This window comes from Siniperca chuatsi, linkage group LG22 (assembly GCF_020085105.1).
Source record: "Siniperca chuatsi isolate FFG_IHB_CAS linkage group LG22, ASM2008510v1, whole genome shotgun sequence".
NCBI classification, from domain to species: Eukaryota; Metazoa; Chordata; class Actinopteri; order Centrarchiformes; family Sinipercidae; genus Siniperca; species Siniperca chuatsi.
In genome coordinates this window covers 21,042,501-21,062,565 of record NC_058063.1, presented here as the reverse complement: position 1 = coordinate 21,062,565, position 20,065 = coordinate 21,042,501, and the positions used below count along the sequence as shown (strand labels likewise).

The window sequence follows — 20,065 nt, the reverse complement described above, 5'->3', positions numbered from 1 at the left end:
TAAAGTAAATAATGTTGTTTGAATGTGGTAATAAATTTTACTGCCTCAATTTCCACAACGTTGTTTTATAAACAAACTCTTAAATGGAAAGACATGGGTTCAAACTGGCTTCAGTTACAGTAAGTGTGTGCGCGTGTCTTAATGTCAGTGTAGTAAAAAGTTCAGAGTCACTTCATGTCAGAGTGTTTACGAGAAGTTCCACTGTAACCAGCTGAAAGAGGTGAAGAAGAGGGAGGTGGGAGGAGGGGAGAGGAGGCGACAAGGGGCAACAAAGGAGGGAGAGAAGGAGAAAGGGGGGAGGAAAGAGGAGACAAAGCGTGAAGAGACAACTAATGAAAGATAAAGAAGATGTTGGAGAGAGGAGGGGAAAAGAGGAGAAAGAGGAGGAGAGAAAAGAGAAGTGTGAGCATTTACCGTCAGAGAGGAAGAGAGAGAGTAAAAACTGAGCTTCATCAGATAGACTTCATTAGTTTCGTCTGAGCAGAGCACACTCTTCTTCTCCTCTCTGTTTTCACTGAGAGGAAGCGTTTGGAAGGATTTAATTTGACTAAAAAAACCACAGAAGAAGACAGAAAAACACAAACAGGTGAGTTTTTTAAAGCATTTTTCTCTTGCTTTGTCAACATTCACTGAGCGAGGAGTCCAAAGTTTGACACAAATTTCTTTAAGATTTCCAAAAGAATCTATTTCTGTAACCGTCCTGTCATGTTTGAAAAGAACCGTTAAGGAACACCAACAGAGACGTATGTTTAAATGATAACAGGCATTAATTTAACAGCTAGTTGAAGCCAGAAATGTTACAGTTCCACGTCTGAAAAGGCTTACTTTAAGCCCTTATTTTAAATTAAACTATGCGTTTGGACTATGAAGGCTCACAGACAAAAGTGTGCTTTAGTTTTTGCAAAGAGCAAAATGAAATAAAAGTGAAGTTATGATTTTCTTCCCTCCCTTCAATAACTCAAAGTATATGTTTGAGAAATGATTTTATTTCTTATTACCTTCGACCCAGATATGTGCTTTTAAGCTGTGGACTTGTAACCTTTAATAAACATGTCATTCTTTCTAACATATCTTATAATCTTATAATAAACTGAGTTACATCAAAGATAAAGACACTTAACCAGCTACAGTCCAAACAGTCGGAGGTTTGAGTCTGTTACAAGGACATTTATGAGCTGAAACTGAGAGAGAGCTGCTGGGTTATAAGCTGCTATAATCAGTATCTTAATATTAACAGTGGATCTAATGACTATGTGTAATGTGAAAGGGGTCGCTCTTAGTGATGAACCCACAGAGAATTATCACCCGCCCCGCGTTTTAGCGTCTTTCAGCTAATTGTTTTGGTTTTCTGGCCCACATCTTTACTGTTTTGGTTCACTCTCACCGCTCCCATAGCGTTGTTTTCAGCCACGGGAGGCAGCTGTTTTCAGTGAAAAAGCTGTAAAAACCCATTGTTCCCTACCTGTCCGCTCAGCAGACACACACAGTTAGAGACCAGCTGGTGAACACAGTGGAGCATTTAGCAGCTAAAGAGCCAGACATTTCCCACAGGAGTGAGTGGAGAGTAAAACCAGCGCTAAAAAGAAAGTGAATACTGGACTTAAATTCATCAGGTGACACAAACACGACTCTAAATGAATGATAATGTTGCTCCGTATCTGCTGGACGTGTAAATAAGCAACTGTTTGCTAATAAGTTCACCATTTCTACTTAAGAGGTGTTTATATGTCAGTGTTGTTTCTGCTGCCTCCAAGTGTCTAAAAAAATCAGTTAATGGAGGTTTAAATGTTTTACAGTAATGTAGCATTACATGAAAAACATCCCGAGTTCAGACAGACAAAGTAAGTTCAGACTTCTGAGATCTTGTTATCTGTAAAAACCCAGCAGTCTGAGCGCCATGAACCCTCTCAGGTCTTGACTTACATGTTAAGAAACATCTCAGTAAATATGCTTTGTCATTCTGCAAAGTTGTGCTTTCTAATCAACCCCCTGCTTTGTTTTCATCTTGCTCTCCAGATTTTCTCAGAGCCCCGAATCACCAAACCCATCTGAGAACCCCTAACACCTTCTCTACTCTGTTCCTTGAGAACTTCTACAGCCGCTCCAAAGCTGATTCTGGAGTCACAGCAGTGGGGGTTTTAGAAAAGGTTCGGAATCAGAGAAGGTTCTAGAACTGGTTCCGGAATACATTCAGTAATAAACTGGGTTCTAGAATCACAGTAGGTTCTAGAACTGGTTCCGGAATACATTCAGTAATAAACTGGGTTCTAGAATCACAGTAGGTTCTAGAATCTGTTCTGAAGCTACAGCAAGGAAATACTGCAGGTTCCAACGTTTGCTGTAGATTTACAGTGGGTTAAGGAATTGGTTCGGGAGTCACAGCAGGCTCCAGGATGGTTTCTGAAGTCACACAAGTGGATTCAGCAAAGGGTTCTGGAATCAAAGCCGGTTCCAGAATGGGACCCAGATTGGGTTCCAGAATTCCCTCCGTGCCCAGTATTTTTACCGTGCTGCTGGTTGTCTGGTGTTTGGTGTTTATCGATCCAGTTGGTTGCCACAGAAACTTCTCATCTGAGCCATCTCTGTCGGATCTGCCAGATTTCCATGGCAACGACCCACCTCTAGGACCGGGGATTGACCATCGCATCCAGATGCAAGTGACTGAGAACAAGCCCCCGTCCTCACGGGAGCCAAGACCAGGAAAGTCAAAACAAATTAGCAAGCTGAAACACAAACATGAAAGAAAGCCTCCGTCTCACTCGTCTTCCTCCAACTCCTCCCTGGTGGTTCACATGCGCCCGGTATCGCCCCCTAACTGCCTGCAGGCCACATCAATAGAAACAGCTTTCAAGTACATCAACACTGTGCTGTCCTGTGTTATATTTGCTGTGGGGATCATTGGAAATGCCACCTTGCTCAGGATTATCTACCAAAATAAAAGCATGAGGAATGGACCCAACGCTCTGATAGCCAGCCTGGCCCTCGGAGATCTGATATACATCATCATTGACATACCAATCAACGCCTACAAGGTACAGAGCTTTAGTATAGCCGCGTTTCCACCCAAAATACCTGTAACTTTAATTCCCAGGAACTTCTTTTCCAGGAACTAAAAGGTTCCTTCATCCCAAAGGATTGCAGCTGCAGATATTTAAAAATGGCGCCTGAAATAAAATGCTACTAGTACTAAACAAATCAGAAATGTTCAGTGCTGCAAAGTTACGGTACTTCTGAAAAGTATTACCCCCCGAGCAGAGACCTTTTGGGGGGTAAAATAATGTCCCTGGAACTTAATTTGAATCCTGGTCCCTGCCGTGGAAACACATTGAGTTCTTAGTCCCTGGGTAAAGTTCCTGCAGTGGAGACGCAGCTTATGTTGTTTGTGCATAACCAGCTGCACTTAGTTTTTTCACTTGGGAAGTAGTTTACAGGAGCAGAAATGCATTATGGGTACAAAAACAACTTCCTGTGGTATCTGTGTGTGTTGTGTGTCTCAGTCAGGAGGTTGAGTGTTACACTGATAACGGCACTAAAATATCCACTGACACTGATAACACACACCACACACACAGACACTGTGATATGATTTTAATCTGTGTGTGTGTGTGTGTGTGTGTGTGTGTGTGTGTGTGTGTGTGTGTGTGTGTGTGTGTGTGTGTGTGTGTGTGCAGCTCCTGGTGATGCGGTGGCCGTTTGCAGACAATGCGTTTGGTCTGTTCCTCTGTAAGCTGTTTCCCTTCCTGCAGAAAGCTTCAGTCGGCATCACCGTCCTCAACCTGTGTGCTCTGAGTGTGGACAGGTAACACACATACACACATTTGTATTTACTATACCTATGAGGACCTTCCCTGACATTAACCTAAACCAAAGCAATGCAGCCACTGTGCACAAGAGGAATTGTATTTAATTATTACCTACCCATACCTTTGAATGAGTTGGGCCAATCACACGTGACAAAAATGGCTCACCAAATAAGGAATATTAATAATAAGGTAATATTGTTGTCCTGGAGAGGGACAATGGCAACAAGAAATGCTGCCAAATGCTCATTATGTGGCTTTTAAAAGAATAGTTTTGGGAAATGGGCTTATTCGCTTTGTTTGCAAGAGTTAGATGAGACAACAACAATGATACAGTAATGCATGAGCTTCAGAGGTGCTGGCAGGTGGATTTTCTTACCTGTGGATGGAGCCACGCTGGCTGTTTCCACCTGTTTACAGTCTTTATGCTAAGCTAAGCTAACAGTTTGCTGGCTGTAGCTTTGTTTTTACTTTAATTTATGCTTGGGGAGAAAACACAACATTATTATTCAATTAATATTGATTAGTCAATTAGAAAGTTATGTTTACATGTGACAATGATGCCACTTCTGCTGAAACCATAAGTGAAGAATTAGTTTTAGCAATTTACATGGTTGCATGAACTAAAAATTGCCCATGATTTAAACCTTGTTTAAATATCAAGACAGAGTGAATAATTATTTAGAACACCCTTGTACGCAGGTATCGCGCGGTGGCATCCTGGTCGCGGGTGCAGGGCACAGGTGTTCCCACGGTAACAGCGGTGGAGATTGTGGTGATCTGGCTGCTGTCCATGGTGCTGGCCGTGCCGGAGGCCATCGGCTTCGACATGGTCACCTTTGACTACAAGAACGTTACCATGACGACCTGCATGCTGCAGCCCAAAACGCCCTTCATGACTGTGAGTGTGTGTGTGTGTGTTTACAGCACGTGACTGCATGTGTGTGGTCTTGTGTCGACGTGTTGATAGACATCTCAGCTTATGTAAACCTCCCCTACACTCTCAAAAACAGGTTTCATTCAGAGCTAGAATAAGATGCTTCGGACGTAAACCTGAAGAACCTTTGTAGAGACTATCTACAGCACCATGTTTAACAGATCCACATAGAACCTGTTTGATGCTGTAAGGAAGCATTTAAAAGACAATTCAAAATCAAAAGGAACTTTTAGGAAATGTTACCATAAAAATGTGTTGGGAAGCATGTTATTGTCTAATTACCTTTTCAACATCATCACATCATTATCATTTTGCACTACTCTTGTTTTAATTCAGCGTTCCTTCAGAAATCTATAACTTTTGAAACTAGCGTAGTTTATGTTGGCGCATATAATGTTAAATTCAACAGTTTAGTGCGTGATCTAAAATTGAATTTTCAGGTCAGAAAGTTCTATAACAAGTTGAATTCAAACCATTAATTCTCATAAGATGACGAAGAGAAGTAATATCATTGAATAGGTCATGGGTAAAGGCACAGAGTGGTGGGGGTTCGATCCCGACTCATCTGCATGATGATTGGTCTCTGTGGAGAAAATAAATGGACTCTGGTCCATTTCTATGATCTCTTTGTTGTTGTGTTTCAGGGCGAGGTCTCTTTAACTCAGATAGTTTAGAACATAATTTCCTGTTTATATCTGCAGGTTGCGACTGGACTAAACACAGTCAGACCAGGCGCCCAAAACTGAACCTGGGTTAGCTGACCTGCTATCAGTCTTTAGACATGGTCTTTTCAAATCCTTTTAATTGCAGTCAGTAAATACTTATCACAGCGTTCCATTTGCTTGAAAGTATTTGAATCTTCAAATTAAAATCTTGATGTAACTGAAGTTTGCGGACAAGCTAGTAGTTCCAGACAAAGATTATGATCCGGTGGTTCTGGCAGCTAACGGTGGTTCTGGAATGATAATATGGTTCTATAATGGAACATTGTGCGAGAATCATCCAACAGTTTGACTGTGTATTCAAAGATTTTAGGTCCAATCCATTCCAGAATGTTACAAAGGTTCTAGGAGGTCATGGATGTATGAGGGTTCCACAGTTATTCGAGGTTCTAGAAAGTTTTGAGGATTTCAGTGAGGGTTGTTTTGAGGATTCTAGAATGTTGAAAATAAGTTTTAAATTGTAATGTGATACCCAAGAATGTTCTAGAATTTCACAAGAATTCTAGAATCGGGACGACATGCCATGCTGTATGTATGTTATTATTAGTTCTAGAGTATTGTGAAGTTCTGTATAGGTAGGTTCTAGAACGTAGGATGAAAAGATAATCTTTCACTCATGAGAAAATGGTTCTTGTGCTTTTGGAGAATTTTAGAGAATTTTGAGAAGTTATGAGTATTCTCTACAGGTTCTAAAGAAAACTTTTAGAGAGCTTTTATACAATTTCAGAGATGTTATCTTTAGATTGGAAGTTTATTCCATATAAACATTTAGAGAGGTTGAAATTTGTTTTCTTCTAGAGTCTGGATTTCATGACGTGTCTGAGACTTATTAGTGTTAACAAGTGTTCTAGAGATGCTTGGAGAGGCTCTGGAGTTCAAACAGTTTCTAGAGATGGTTCTCAAAATGTCCTGTGGGGCTTAAGAATGGTTATAGATTCTGACGTTTCTGCAGAAATGTTCTAGAGAAGTTGAGTTTTGAGAACGTTCTGAAAGTGTGTTTCTCCATGTTCCAGTTCTACCGGGATGCAAAGGACTGGTGGCTGTTTGGCTTCTACTTCTGCGTGCCTCTGGCCTGTTCTGCTGTTTTCTACGGCCTGATGACCTGTGAGATGCTCAGACACCAGAAAGGAAGTCTGAGGATCGCACTGAGTGAACACCTTAAACAGGTACACACACACACACACACACACACACAACAATATACGATACAATTTTTGATGATAATACACAAGTCATCTTCTGAGGCAAATTTCTCTCTGCAGCGTAGAGAAGTAGCTAAAGCCGTGTTCAGCCTGGTGTTGATCTTTGCTCTGTGCTGGTTTCCGCTTCATCTGAGTCGCATACTGAAGAGGACCGTCTACAAATCCCATGATGTCCGCCGCTGCGAACTGTTAAAGTAGGTGTAGAAACGCACACATTCACAAACAAATATATGCAGTGCAAAGGAAAACGAACCCGGTAAAAACACCTGGTTGTAGTATTTATTATATATTTGTTATTCTCTGTTGTAGTTTTAATGCCACATGCTCTTCCTGTGGTTGTAGTTTAAATGCTGTCACCTCTTCTCTGCAGCTTTAAAATCATCTATACAGTAATTTAATTTCCTAGTTACACATTGTAATTTCATTAGTGTAATCTCTTCCTTTTTAGTTGTAGTTTTTACAGTTACTCAAGTATTGCACCAAAGTATAAGTTCAAGGTACTTTACTTCACTTGAGTATTTCCATTTTATGCAACTACAGTATACAGTATACTTCTGCTCCTACATCCTGAAGGATGAAGAGTTCCCTTTATGTGCTGAGAAACTCTCCTCCTCCTGAAGCTGAATAAACTCTTTAACCCCCCCTCGGATCAGCTGGAAAACGCATCGTCACAGAGCTGAAAACAGGCTGTTTCTCTCACGAAACGTTGACTTTTTAGAGATACGTGGTTCTCACAGGACAGCGACGCTACAAACACGTGATGATCTTATAGACCATGATGCATTGCTGCAGGTTAAACTACCCAACAGTATATAAAGCAGCTAAAATGAGCTCAACCTGAAACATCTGCAGCAGTAAAATGCAACACACACATTAATGCAGAAACATCAGATATAATAAACACTGACAGGAGCGTTTTACTGCACAGGGACAACTTTTACTTTTTAATAATTTATGTACATTTTGCTGATAATACTTACATACTTTCAAGGTTTTGAATGTTTTTACTCATAAGGAATATTTTCACAGTGTGGTATTAGTATTTTTGCTTAAGTAAAGGATCTGAATATTTCTTCCACCACTGATGTTATGCGTTCTTCTTCTGTGGTTGCAGTTTCCTGCTGGTACTCGACTACTTCAGCATCAACATGGCAACCATCAACTCCTGCATCAATCCCATAATCCTTTACTTTGTCTCCAAGAAGTTCAAAAACTGCTTCAAGGTAAAAACTAAATACCGTTGTGCTTTGCGGGTTGAGTGCGCGCGCTTGTGTTGATGATAGCTCTTCCCTAAGTCATGGTGACATCACAACGAGGTCCCGGGGTCAGAGGGCGTGAGACGAAGATATACAACAGAACGAGAAAAAGAGACAGATGTTTTGGAAAATTGCAAATATCCTGGGGATAGATAGCGATGAAACGTCTAAACATAGAAAGAAAGGTCATGACCTTTGATAAAAGGCTTTTGGGAAGTGACCAATGACGCGTTGGTTTAACGGGGCACTCTGCCAGCTTTACACATAAAGGTCAGTTTACCCACCATGACGAGTGCCTGCATTTGAAAAGAATCTGGGGGAGCTTTCTGATGTCTGAGAACGTAACCCTGACGACGTCCACAAATTTATAACATAAAGTGTGTGTGTTACAAACTGGAGATGTAGAGTTCGAAAGACATAGGCATTTAGCAGACACAAAGGGTCAAAACAAATGATGCTATTGGTTGAAATGTAGTTTCAGGTGTTTTTGGAGCTTAAATAATTCTGGAGACTAAAAATCAGAACATCTCGGCCTCTGATCAGTTTTTTACCCTTCTTTTTAAAATCTGTCTCCCTCAACTTTATGGAAGTGCAATACTAAATCGTTGGAGTACCTCTTTAATCAAACTCACCCACTGTCTCCCCCCTCACTCTCTCTCTCTCTCTCTCTCCAGTCCTGTCTGTGTTGTTGGTGTTATTCTGGCTCTCTCTCCAACAGTATGCTGCCTCTCCACCACGGGACGAGCCTGCAGTACAAACACACTGACCACTGAGAGAGAGAGTCTGCATCTTCATCTGCAGCGTACCACCAGCAACTCAGCCGGACTGAACAAGGACATCCAATCACACACACACACACACACACACAGACATTGTTGTGTGAGTGTGACATTGTGTGTGTGTGTGTGTGTGTGTGATTCAACAGATAACCACTATATCGATCCACTCATTCAGTGGATGTAGTTTAGTTTTTACCTTTTTATAGTGTATTTATTCAGTTATAAATATTATATTTGATTACAGACTAATTATTGTATGGTGATATATTATGCAATATGTCCAAAAATATGTGGACAACAGTGTCCACATACTTTTGTGTACTTCTGTGTTTCATGGTTTGGGCCTCCTTAGTTCCAGTGAAGTGAAAGCTTAGTGCTACAGCTTACAGTGGCTTTTGTACTATAGTGTAGTTTGGAGAAGACCCTTTCCTGTTTCAACATGGCAACGCCCCCATGCACAAAGCCAGATCCATAAAGAAATGGTTTTCCCCAGTTTGGTATGGAAGAAGCCCTGACCTCAACCCCAATCCAACACCTCTGGGATGAACCAGCGAGCCAGACCTGATCACCCAGCATCAGTGTTGGACCTCATTAATGCTCTTGTGGCTGAATGGGAGAAAATCCCTGCAGCCAGGGTCCAACATCTGTTGGAAAGACAGAAACAGTGGAGGCTGTTAGAGCGGCAGAATAACGAGAATGAGATGCTCAACAATCACATATGGATGTAATCTGTGGGTGTCCACTTACCTTTTGGCCATGTAGTGTATGTATTATTGTGTTTTATATGTCAAATATCCATTGCAACTCTTCCTGTAAAGAAATAAAAACAAGTCTGAAGTCCAACACTGCACTAGCAGCCCCTAGAGGCTGAATTTTTCATTACATCCCACAATATGAAACTGCTGACAGCCTTAGCTAGTACTAGTGGGACTAAGAATTTGAAATTTGTCCTAATGGTGGCGCTAAAAAAAAATTGTCAGGGTGTAAACAAAAGGATTCATCCTCTGGACATCAAGTCTAGTTGTCAAAACATCTTTTCAAAGTGGAAGGAGCCAATGGATTGACATTATTGATCCACTTTGAATTATCAATGAGTATTTTTTTTATTAAATTATACATTTGTTTCTCAAATACTCTGGCAAAGATTGAAGTTTTGGTTTGCACATACGTGTGTATATGTGTCTGAATGTCTGCTTTGATTCATTTTCCAGTGCACTGCCCACAGTTAAGAGCTGTTGTAAAGTCTCTCTCTCACACAGTCATGTCAAGATGGATTTATTGATCATTTTACAACAGGGTTGTATAAAGAGATTTTGTTTTGTAGTTCCCTTTATGCTGCTAAAAAAAAATTATATACAGTAGTTAATAAATAACAAGTCATATAAATAGAAATAGATGGTTTCCAGCTGACACTTTCTACGCTGTAACAAGAGTATACAGCCACGCTAGCAGCTCTGTGAGGCCGTACTGAGCTCAATGCTAACATCAGCATGCTAACATGCTCACAATGACAATGCTAACATGCTGATGTTTAGCAGGTATGATGTTTACCTTAGTTTGTTCACAAACATCTTAGCACAGCTGAGGCTGATTTATTTTGCAGGTTTTAGGTCATAAGCATGGATTTTTTAACATGATTGCGATGAAAAGTCAGGGGATCACCAAATTTCATGGCAATCCATCCATTAGTTTTTGAGATATTTTAGTCTGGACCAAAGTGGACCAGCTGACGTTGCCATTCCTCTGCTAGCATGGCTAAAAATGGCTGCTTTGAACTGTGGTTCAACTAAAACCAAAACAACCTGATGAAGCTGAAGAAGTCTCTTCATCTCCTCCAGTTAACATCTCTCTTTTTGATTGTAACTGAAGGGTGGAGGATTGTATGTAAAGGCCTCCAGACATGGTAATAGGCCTAATGCAGGTGTCACCTTAAGGCCCCTGTAATCCTTGTTTATATTGTCTTCTTCTTTTCCTTTCAGGGGTCGCCACAGCGAATCATGTGCCTCCATCTAACCCTGTCCTCTGCGTCCTCTTCACTCACACCAATTAGCTTCATGTCCTCTCTCACTACATCCATAAATCTCCTCTCTGGTCTTCCTCCAGACCTCCTGCCTGGCAGCTCCAACCACAGCATCCTTCTACCAGTATATTCACAGTCTCTCCTCTGAACATGTCCAAACCACCTCAATCTGGCCTCTCTGATTTCTTGTTTATTTTGTGTGTGTGTGTGTTTTTGTGTGTTTTTGTGCTGCATTCAGTGTTACAGTGAAATAAAGCTTTCCTGTTTATTTGAATTTTGTTTTTGGCAGAGAAGCTTTTGAAACAGCATTTAGATTTTGGGAAATAAAACATAAAGATTTAAAAAAAATAAATAAATAAAAAAATATTTGTGGACGCAGTGTGGACGGAATGTGTAATTTAAATATCCTTAAATTAAGATAATTAATTAAATTTGTAGGGTGTTTTCTGTCCACCACGTGACTGACGGTTGAGATTCCTCCGCGTGACGCCGGCGTAAACACGGGACAACAGGAGGGCAAACTCGGGCAGCTGCTGCAGCCTGGAGCCGTCGGTTCCGCGGACGGATTAATGACCCGTTTGTGATCGATCAGGGTGGTGATCAGCCGGTGATCGGAGGTCTGAGCGGATCAGACAGTAACAGTGTGTGTGTGGTAGGGCGGAGGAGAGATGCGTTGCCTGGTAACAGAAACAGGACTGAGGAGGAAACCAGGCCAACCGTCAATCTGAAGCAACATCTCCAGCCTCAACGGTCCAAATCTTTCAACATTTAATCATTTTATCAAGTATTTTATTTCTGCAACTACCTGTTTTCGCTGTCTAGTCGATAAATATGTCCATATTTTATGTTTTTAGCGAAAAATACGCTGTAATATCTCTATAATACTGGTCTGTAATAACTGTGTGGCGTTTAATGGTCTGTTTATAGTGACCTCATTGCATTTTATGCTAATTATGTAGAGAAATTAAATATTTTATGGCATTTTTAACGTCTATGACATTGCAATATTATAATATGGGTTAATGCCATACTCTGCAAAGTATACCTGTAGAACACACAAGTTAGTTTAACCTATAGTTAGTAAATATTTGGTATTTTAATAATATTCATATAGGCTCTATATTGAAACACGAAGCATATTATTGAAATGCTAGAGCAAAAGTGTGTATCATTAATGTTAAATAGTGTTAGCGAACTCACAAGGCCTTCTTGCTAGAAATATTCGACTTTAATGAATAATAAATGAGTGAAACATACTTTAAAACGTTACACTTGCTAGCTAGTGATATAGCTAGCTAACGTTAGCTTCTTAACAGCTAGCTCCCACCTTGAACAGGTGCTCAGAAAAACTGCGACATTTTAATTATAAAAATAGATTTTAATATATATATATAATATATATATATATAATATATATATATATATATATATATATATATATATATATAATATATATATATATGATAATTTTATTTATTTGGTGAATTGGATTTGGTGCGTATTTTCACCCTAAATTCAGTATATTTGAATGGTATTGTTCTGATCAGTAAATTAGCTTGTTGCAGTGGCAATTTTCAATTTTTGTGAATTTTGGCACACAAATATGTGCTGTTGACCAATAACAAAACTACTTTAACTTTGTTGACCTCTGGAGGGCAGTATTGTGGGTTATGGTCTAATTTGAGCTAATTCAGATTTATATATTTAGACTTTGACAGAATAAAAAATGCAAAGCTATGTTTAGTTAGCTAGTTTGTTAGCTAACACTTCTAAATATCCCCCTAAAAATCACTCTGGGAACATTGTTAAAATTAACTTGCAATATTATTCTGAACCAATCTGGAGTGAATGAAACTGAACCAAACCACAATGAACCAGATCAATCAAACCAAACAAATCTGGACAACTTGTTCCTTCACCCTGTCTGGTTTTTGTTATGTTTACCTACTTATTCATACACACTCTCCCACAGCTTTCTACACTGCGCAACAATTCAGTTCAACGTTATTGTCATTATACTTGTGTACAACAAAACTTGGTCTAGTCATTCCTAGATAATGCACCTTGTTAAAAGTTAAAACTAGAAGAAAGAAAGAAATAACACATAGTACATTTTTGCACATGATATTGTGATCATTTCCTTTCTTCAGTCATGTAATCTGACTTGTTCGTCCCCCAGCTGTGGCCTGTGGTTTAGGATGTGCCTGTAGACGACTCTGAGGGTGAAGCAGCCGTCATGCCGTGTTCGTGTGCAGAGTGGAGGAGGTGGATCCGCCCTCTGGTTCTGGTTCTCTACGCTCTTCTGCTGGTGGCCGTGCTGCCGCTCTGCATCTGGGAGCTGCAGAAAGACAAGGTACACTTCCTTCTTCGTCACCTCCACCCAGACCAGCTGCCCCTTTGACTAAATTTGGATCTTCCAGCTTGACTTAAGTCAGGATTTTGTCTATGGAGCTTTCCAAGCAGCTGAAACATCACTCTGGTGGATACAGCACTCAAGAACTGCATCTCTTAGGAGTCGCTGCCAAATACTGACTCTCTCTGTCTCTCCAGGTTGGGACTCACAGTAAGGCCTGGTTCATAGCCGGCGTGTTTGTCTTCCTGACCATCCCAATTTCACTGTGGGGGATTCTGCAGCACATAGTGCACTTCACCCAGCCTGAGCTGCAGAGGCCGATCATCAGGTGGACACACACGCTCACCTTTAACTTTAACTTACTTTAAAGGAACAGTTCACTTCAATAAGAACATAAAAGGAGACACATTGTTTGGCAGCAAACCTGCTCCGCTGCTTCACATCTCAAACTGTTAAATGGAACAATTTAACATCGTTTTACAGCTTTAAAGGCCTTAAAAACCTATTTTCTCAATCAGCTTTTTATTATGGGCAATTGGCTCCTACATGAACACAACATTTTCTGCCAAATTTTGGTTGTTTCACATGAGAGATTTCTGTGTTTTGCCTTTCTCACTAGTTTGAGGTGGGCAGGGCTCTGGTGGAAAAAATGTCATGTACTTCTGTGCACCAATCAGGACGTTTGAATCAAAGTCTGATGACAGTCGTGGGGTTGTTTGCTTAGGTTTCCAGCTCACTGTTTGTCAAATCTGATCAAACCACCCCCGCACAGAGTTTGTGTTAAACTCTATATAGATATTACCCACGGATCTTTTCTTTCAGAACTTAAACTGTGATTGTTGCATATTTAGTCATACTCTAGATATTTAATGTTATAGAGATATACTTTGAAATTAATTTGAAACCTTTCAGGGGCTTTGAAATTCAGAAAATGCTTCAAATTCTTCTGTGCAGAATAATATTTGTGTTTAAGGATTAAAAGAAGAAGGAAGTACAAGGACCAATCACAGTTTTTACACTTGTGATCTACAGCAGCAGCCTGTGTAGCACTGCTGATGCCTACAGTATAGATACCGCGTGTTTTGATAATGAACAATAAATTAGCCATAGTTTGATGTGAGTTTCCAATCTGCACCTTAATTTTTGGGTAAAACGTTCCTTTAACTTTAACAGTCATTCTTTTCGGTGTGCATACAGTACACACACACACACACACACACAAACCATAGCGGTTTCATGAGATGAGCCTCTCTTTTTCTGTGTCTTTCTCCACCAGAATACTGTGGATGGTGCCGATCTACAGTCTGGACAGTGTGAGTCATAATTACACACACACACACACACACACACACACACACACACACACACACACAGAGGAGGCGACAGTGTCCACTCTCTTCCACTCACTCCATTATGTTGCCATGGCAACAGACCTTAATTGGAGACAATGGGACAGTGTCACAAGACCGGAGGTCATGTTACACACACACACACAAACGTCTGTGTTTTTGACTATTTTAACTCCATTACAGTTGATGTAATGATACAAGCATATCCGCGTTTCTTTCTGTAACGTGGATATGCTTGTTTCTTGTGTTTCTTCTATGTTTGTTTCTTTTCTTCTTCCTTTCTTCTTCTTTTCCTTTCAGCTGTTCCCTTTCAGGGGTCGCCACAGCGAATCACGTGCCTCCATCTAACCCTGTCCTCTGCATCCTCTTCACTCACACCCATTAGCTTCATGTCCTCTCTCACTACATCCATAAATCTCCTCTTTGGTCTTCCTCTAGACCTCCTGCCTGGCAGCTCCAACCTCAGCATCCTTCTACCAATATATTCACAGTCTCTCCTCTGAACATGTCCAAACCACCTCGATCTGTCCTCTCTGACTTTATCTCCGAAACGTCTAACATGAGCTGTCCCTCTGATGTCCTCGTTCCTGATCCTGTCCGTCCTCGTCTCTCCCAAAGAGAACCTCAACATCTTAAGCTCTGCTGCCTCCAGCTCTGCCTCTTGTCTTTTCTTCTTCCTTTCTGTCTTTCTTATTTTCTTTGTTTCTTCCTGTCTTTCTTCCTTTGTTTGTTTCTTTCTGTAATTCTTTCTTTCATGTGAATCCTACGTAATCTCAGCATCACAAAATCGTTTATAAATGTTTTATGATGTCTACATATAAAAAGTTATTTTTCTCTCTCTCTTATTCTGCCATCTGTCCAGTGGCTGGCTCTGCGGTATCCCAGTCTGGCCATCTACGTGGACACGTGCAGGGAGTGCTATGAGGCCTACGTCATCTACAACTTCCTGGTGTTCCTGCTGAACTTCCTCAGTAACCAGTACCCGAGCCTGGTGCTCATGCTGGAGGTCCAGCAGCAGCAGCCACACCTGCCTCCGCTCTGCTGCTGCCCACCATGGCCCATGGGAGAGTAAAGAGGACTCATATGGGGTCACTATATGATGGATGTGTGGGTGGATGAATTGTTGTTAAAGTGTTCCTCTCTCTTTCTCTATCAGGGTGCTGCTGTTCAGGTGTAAGCTGGGAGTCCTCCAGTACACTGTGGTCAGACCCGTAACCACGGTGATAGCACTGTAAGTGTCCCTCTGTAACCATGGTGAGAGCTATTACAGTTTCTACTTTAAACATGGTGACCACTGTAACAACGTTGGCAGTGCTGAAAGTTTCTTACCGTAACCACTGTGACACCACTGTAGGTTTTTTCACTGTAACCATGGCGACACTATTGAGACTTTCTTACTGTAACCATGGTGATACCACTGTAATATTCCTACTGTAACCACAGGGATAGCACTGTAAGTTTCTCACTGTAACCATGGTTACACCACTGTAGATTTCTTAATGTAACCATGGTGACACCACGATAAATTCCCTGCTGTAACCATGGTGACAGCACGATAAGTTCCCTGCTGTAACCAAAATTGTACGTTTTCTACAGTAACCACGGTGACGCCTGTGTAGGTTTTTCACTGTAACCATGGTGACAGAACTGTAAGTTTCTCACTGTAACCACGGTGACGCCACTGCAGATTTCTTACCATAGCCATGGTGACAGCACTCTAAGCTTCGAACTGAAACCATGGCAACACCACTGTATTCTCACTGACACTACTGTAGATTTCTTACTGTAACCACAGTGACACCTCTAAGAGTTTCCTACTGTAACCATGGTGATATACCACTGTAACTTTCCTATTGTAACCACATTGATAGCACTGTAAGTTTGCTGTTGTAACCATAGAGATAGTAACAACATTGTTAGTAGTTTTCTGTAACCATGCTGATAGTGTTTCATAGTATACTATTTGTAACATGTAACTGTACAACTGTGTAACTGTATGCTAGTGACACAATGATAATAGTTAACTGTAACCGTGTAACCATGGTAATAGCCCTGTTCATACTGTAGTCACATCAACTCTAAACCACAGTGGCTACAGTGTCTTCAGGGTTAAAGTTCATGAATAGGGTTTGACTTATACAAGAATACTCTGAATAAACTAAATGCAGCAGAACAACAAAAACAAAATGACAAATATGTGTGAAATGTGAATTTGGTGACATCAACAATGTAACATTGTCAACATCATAATCATAACTGACCTAGACACTTTAAAATGCTACGTATCTGTTTTGGAGATGTTACGTCATCTGAGACGTACAGTATTGTTCAAAATAATAGCAGTACACTGCGTGGCAAACAAGTTACCAGTAGGTTCAGTAGATTCTCAGAAAACAAACAAGACCCAGCAAAAAAACATTGATCATTGGTGTTCGATCTGAGAAGCTGATTGGTTCCTGCTCTGTCTGCAGGATCTGTCAGCTCTGTGGGGTTTATGATGAAGCCAACTTCAGCTTCAGAAGCGCCTGGTCCTACCTGGTCATAATCAACAACATATCACAGCTGGTAAAGCCACATCACGTACACAGACACACACACAGGATTGCACTTACTCACTATCCTTGTGAGGACCCTTGTAATCATAACACAGTACATTCCCAAGCCCCTAAACTGAACCTAAACCCAATTTTAACCTTTAGCCTTTGAAGAAGTGAGAACCGGACAAACAGTCCTCTCCTTCCTCACTCTCAAGGCCTCAAACTCAAATTGCTTGTCACAAAGGTCTTCCAGGAAACACTGACATGTTTACAGTTAAGTGGCTAACTCACAACAAGCCAGCTGATGTTACTTTTATTCTTTTAACTGACACCTGCTGGGCTGAGTGTGAGTTAATGTTACATTTACAGTATGTGCTTCTATTGTATATGCCCCTCTTGTTTTTCTGGACAGTAAATATAGAAACAGAGGTGAAGTGTTAGTTGTGTACATGCTATGGCATACTGCAGTTATTTTCTGTTGCATTATGGGATTCCTGAGAACACTACATACTGTAACATACATTTCACAGCTGAGACGGAGCTCAGGTGACATTTGTGTTCCTGATTGGCCTGTAGGGTTCTGTATCATTCATAGGAGACAAACTAATGTATGTTCTGCTGCCATTGATGTTAAGTATACGTCTCTGTCTCTCTCTCTCTCTCCAGTTTGCCATGTACTGTCTGGTGTTGCTGTACCGAGCTCTCAAAGAAGAGCTGACTCCCATCAGGCCTGTGGGAAAGTTCCTCTGCGTCAAACTGGTGGTGTTCGTCTCCTTCTGGTAAGGATGGAAGGATGAAGAGTGTCATTTGTTGCTTTTCTCTGTTTTGTATCATTGTAAATTGAATACACAAGATGTTGAGGACGTCATTCGTTGCTCTGGCAACAAGTGGTGGAATTTTTTCACTATTTTCTGACATTTTATAAACTGTTAAACAGTTAATCGACTAATTGATAATGTAAACAATTGTTAGTTGGCAGCCTTAGTGCTGATACATTTATCTCCCTCTTTCTCTCTTCAGGCAGGCTGTCATAATAGCGTTCCTGGTGAAGGTCGGTGTGATCTCCGACAAACACACCTGGGACTGGGACAGTGTGGAGGCCGTGGCTACTGGACTGCAGGTACGCACATTTGTAAACAAATAAACCATATTGCTACCTCACAGTCATGTGACCTTTGACATTGGATTTATTTGTTGCGACACTGACAGCTGAAGTTTCTCAGCTTGATGGCAGAGAACAAAAATATAGATCCTTTTGAAGCCAGATCAGAGGAACAATGTGTTCTCTCGTTCTGTCATATTCAGACCCGTTTTAGTAAATACTCACGTTCCAGACTCAGATTCATTCCTTCAATATCTGTGACATTAGGAAGAACCCGGATACTGACATGTAAAAAGTGCCATCGTTTGTGTAAGTGATTGTTTAATTGATACAGGACTTCATCATCTGCATAGAGATGTTCCTGGCTGCCATCGCTCACCACTACACCTTCACCTACAAACCATACGTACAGGTAAACATCTACCTATCTATCTACCTACCTATCTACCTACCTACCTACCTACCTACCTATCTATCTATCTATCTATAGACCAATATAATCTAATCCTGTCTATTCTTCCTTTCCTTCCCTCTTTTCTTTTTTCCGTCCAGGAAGCAGAGGAGGGATCATGTTTCGACAGCTTTCTGGCCATGTGGGATTTCTCTGACATCAGAGCTGATGTCACAGAGCAGGTCCGCCATGCTGGTGAGTGTCTTAGTCAGATTATTGATTATTGAGTTTGTTAAACTCATCAATAATAGGAAATGTGTGCATGTTATTTAAAGAGATTTAATTAAAAGCCTTCTGCACCTTATTTTTCTTTTGTTTTTTTCACATCTGTTTTTATTTTTTATCTTTTATATTTTTAATATAATTAACATATTTATTATTATTATTATTATTATTAATCCTTTCTCTTTTTCCTCTGTTGACATTTCATGTCTTAATTTAACTCAATGAGTAATAAAATTACTATTGTACATTTCAGTTTTTTATACTTTACCTATGTGCGTGTTATTTTATATACTAAAGCGATGATGAAATGGACGTCTGGTTTTGGTTAAGTCTGAATCAGGACTCACACTGCTTGAAATAATAATAATAATATCTGACCCCCTTCAGGTCGTACGTTCCTGGGTCGTCCCAACAAGATGTACTTCGGTGCGGTAGCTCGACCTGAACACACCGAGCACACCGGCCTCCTCACAGCGACCTCCCAGGATGCCGTTGCCGTGGCAGCCACTTCGATGCCCTCCTCCCCTTCTTCCAGTGGGCGGTACCAAGGCCTCGGCCACACCCCCACGCCACACTCTATCTCCGCCCCTGCAGGGTTCACTTCCTCTTCCTGGGAGGACGACAGCGACAACTCATAGCCAGGAGTGGAAACTCTAATCTTTCTGTACGTCCTTTAAACCCTTGTTTTGATGTGCTTCATGGCTATGGACAAAGAAACTCTCAGACTCTGAATTAAACTCAGAAAAAAAATTAAGCGTGGTTTGAACTCCGGTCTCCACATTTGTGAAAAAGAAGCTAATTCACAGACGGATTTTATCAAGACTAATCAAAGGAAAGCTGAGAAGAGAAAGAGTCTGCATGCACCAAGTTTGTTGAGAAACGTATTTTTAAAATAATTACCCAGTTTTAAATGTTTGAATTCTGTATTTTGATGTCAAATGATGTCATTTTGGTAAATGTATCTCTACCTGTTGAAAGGAAAGGATATTTGATGTTTTCATCAGGAGGGGAAGCAGGTTGGTCTCTTGGTTTTACACTTCCACGGTGCTGAAGTGTCCTTAAGCTAGGTTTAACTATTTGTTCTAATTCATAATAAATGAACACACCATATCCAATCACCGGAAACTGTGTTGTTGCTATCGTAAGTGTGGCTCCATTCCTCCGATAACTCAGGCAAAGTCTTCAAAAACAGCCGTCTGAGGACGTGTTGAGTAAGACAACGGAAAAACATGGATGTAACATCCGTGACGCCAACCATAGACTGTCTGAAGAGGAGTTTGGAGGCATGGATTTTTGGATTTACCGCTCGCCTTCCAGAGAATCCAAATTTAG

The 20,065-nt window shown here is 40.8% G+C and overlaps 3 protein-coding genes across 5 annotated transcripts in view; 2 read left to right on the top strand and 1 right to left on the bottom strand.

The window, feature by feature from the left end:
• Nucleotides 1-20,065, bottom strand: part of LOC122870258 (low affinity immunoglobulin gamma Fc region receptor III-like) — a 1,099,642-nt gene that overhangs the window by 676,060 nt on the left and 403,517 nt on the right. The gene's annotated exons all lie outside the window — the stretch shown is intronic.
• LOC122870157 (endothelin-1 receptor-like) lies at nucleotides 299-9,536 on the top strand. Of its 2 annotated transcripts, none has more exons than XM_044184049.1 (8): nucleotides 299-586; nucleotides 2,017-3,032; nucleotides 3,672-3,799; nucleotides 4,503-4,701; nucleotides 6,473-6,625; nucleotides 6,722-6,855; nucleotides 7,776-7,884; nucleotides 8,636-9,536. In XM_044184049.1, the coding sequence occupies exons 2-8, from the start codon at nucleotides 2,394-2,396 to the stop codon at nucleotides 8,681-8,683; spliced, it is 1,410 nt and encodes a 469-aa protein (XP_044039984.1). In that variant the 5' UTR covers nucleotides 299-586; nucleotides 2,017-2,393; the 3' UTR covers nucleotides 8,684-9,536. The 2 variants fall into 2 exon arrangements, with proteins under 2 accessions (XP_044039984.1, XP_044039983.1); XM_044184048.1 differs by having other exon boundaries at nucleotides 8,592-9,536.
• Nucleotides 11,142-19,848, top strand: LOC122870172 (transmembrane protein 184C-like). Of its 2 annotated transcripts, none has more exons than XM_044184085.1 (12): nucleotides 11,142-11,466; nucleotides 12,896-13,069; nucleotides 13,267-13,397; nucleotides 14,346-14,382; nucleotides 15,281-15,486; nucleotides 15,575-15,649; nucleotides 16,890-16,983; nucleotides 17,622-17,734; nucleotides 17,976-18,075; nucleotides 18,411-18,469; nucleotides 18,610-18,703; nucleotides 19,121-19,173. In XM_044184085.1, exons 2-12 carry the CDS (start codon nucleotides 12,953-12,955, stop codon nucleotides 19,166-19,168), a joined length of 1,074 nt encoding a protein of 357 aa, XP_044040020.1. In that variant the 5' UTR covers nucleotides 11,142-11,466; nucleotides 12,896-12,952; the 3' UTR covers nucleotides 19,169-19,173. The 2 variants fall into 2 exon arrangements, with proteins under 2 accessions (XP_044040020.1, XP_044040019.1); XM_044184084.1 differs by having other exon boundaries at nucleotides 11,160-11,466; nucleotides 18,392-18,469; nucleotides 19,121-19,848.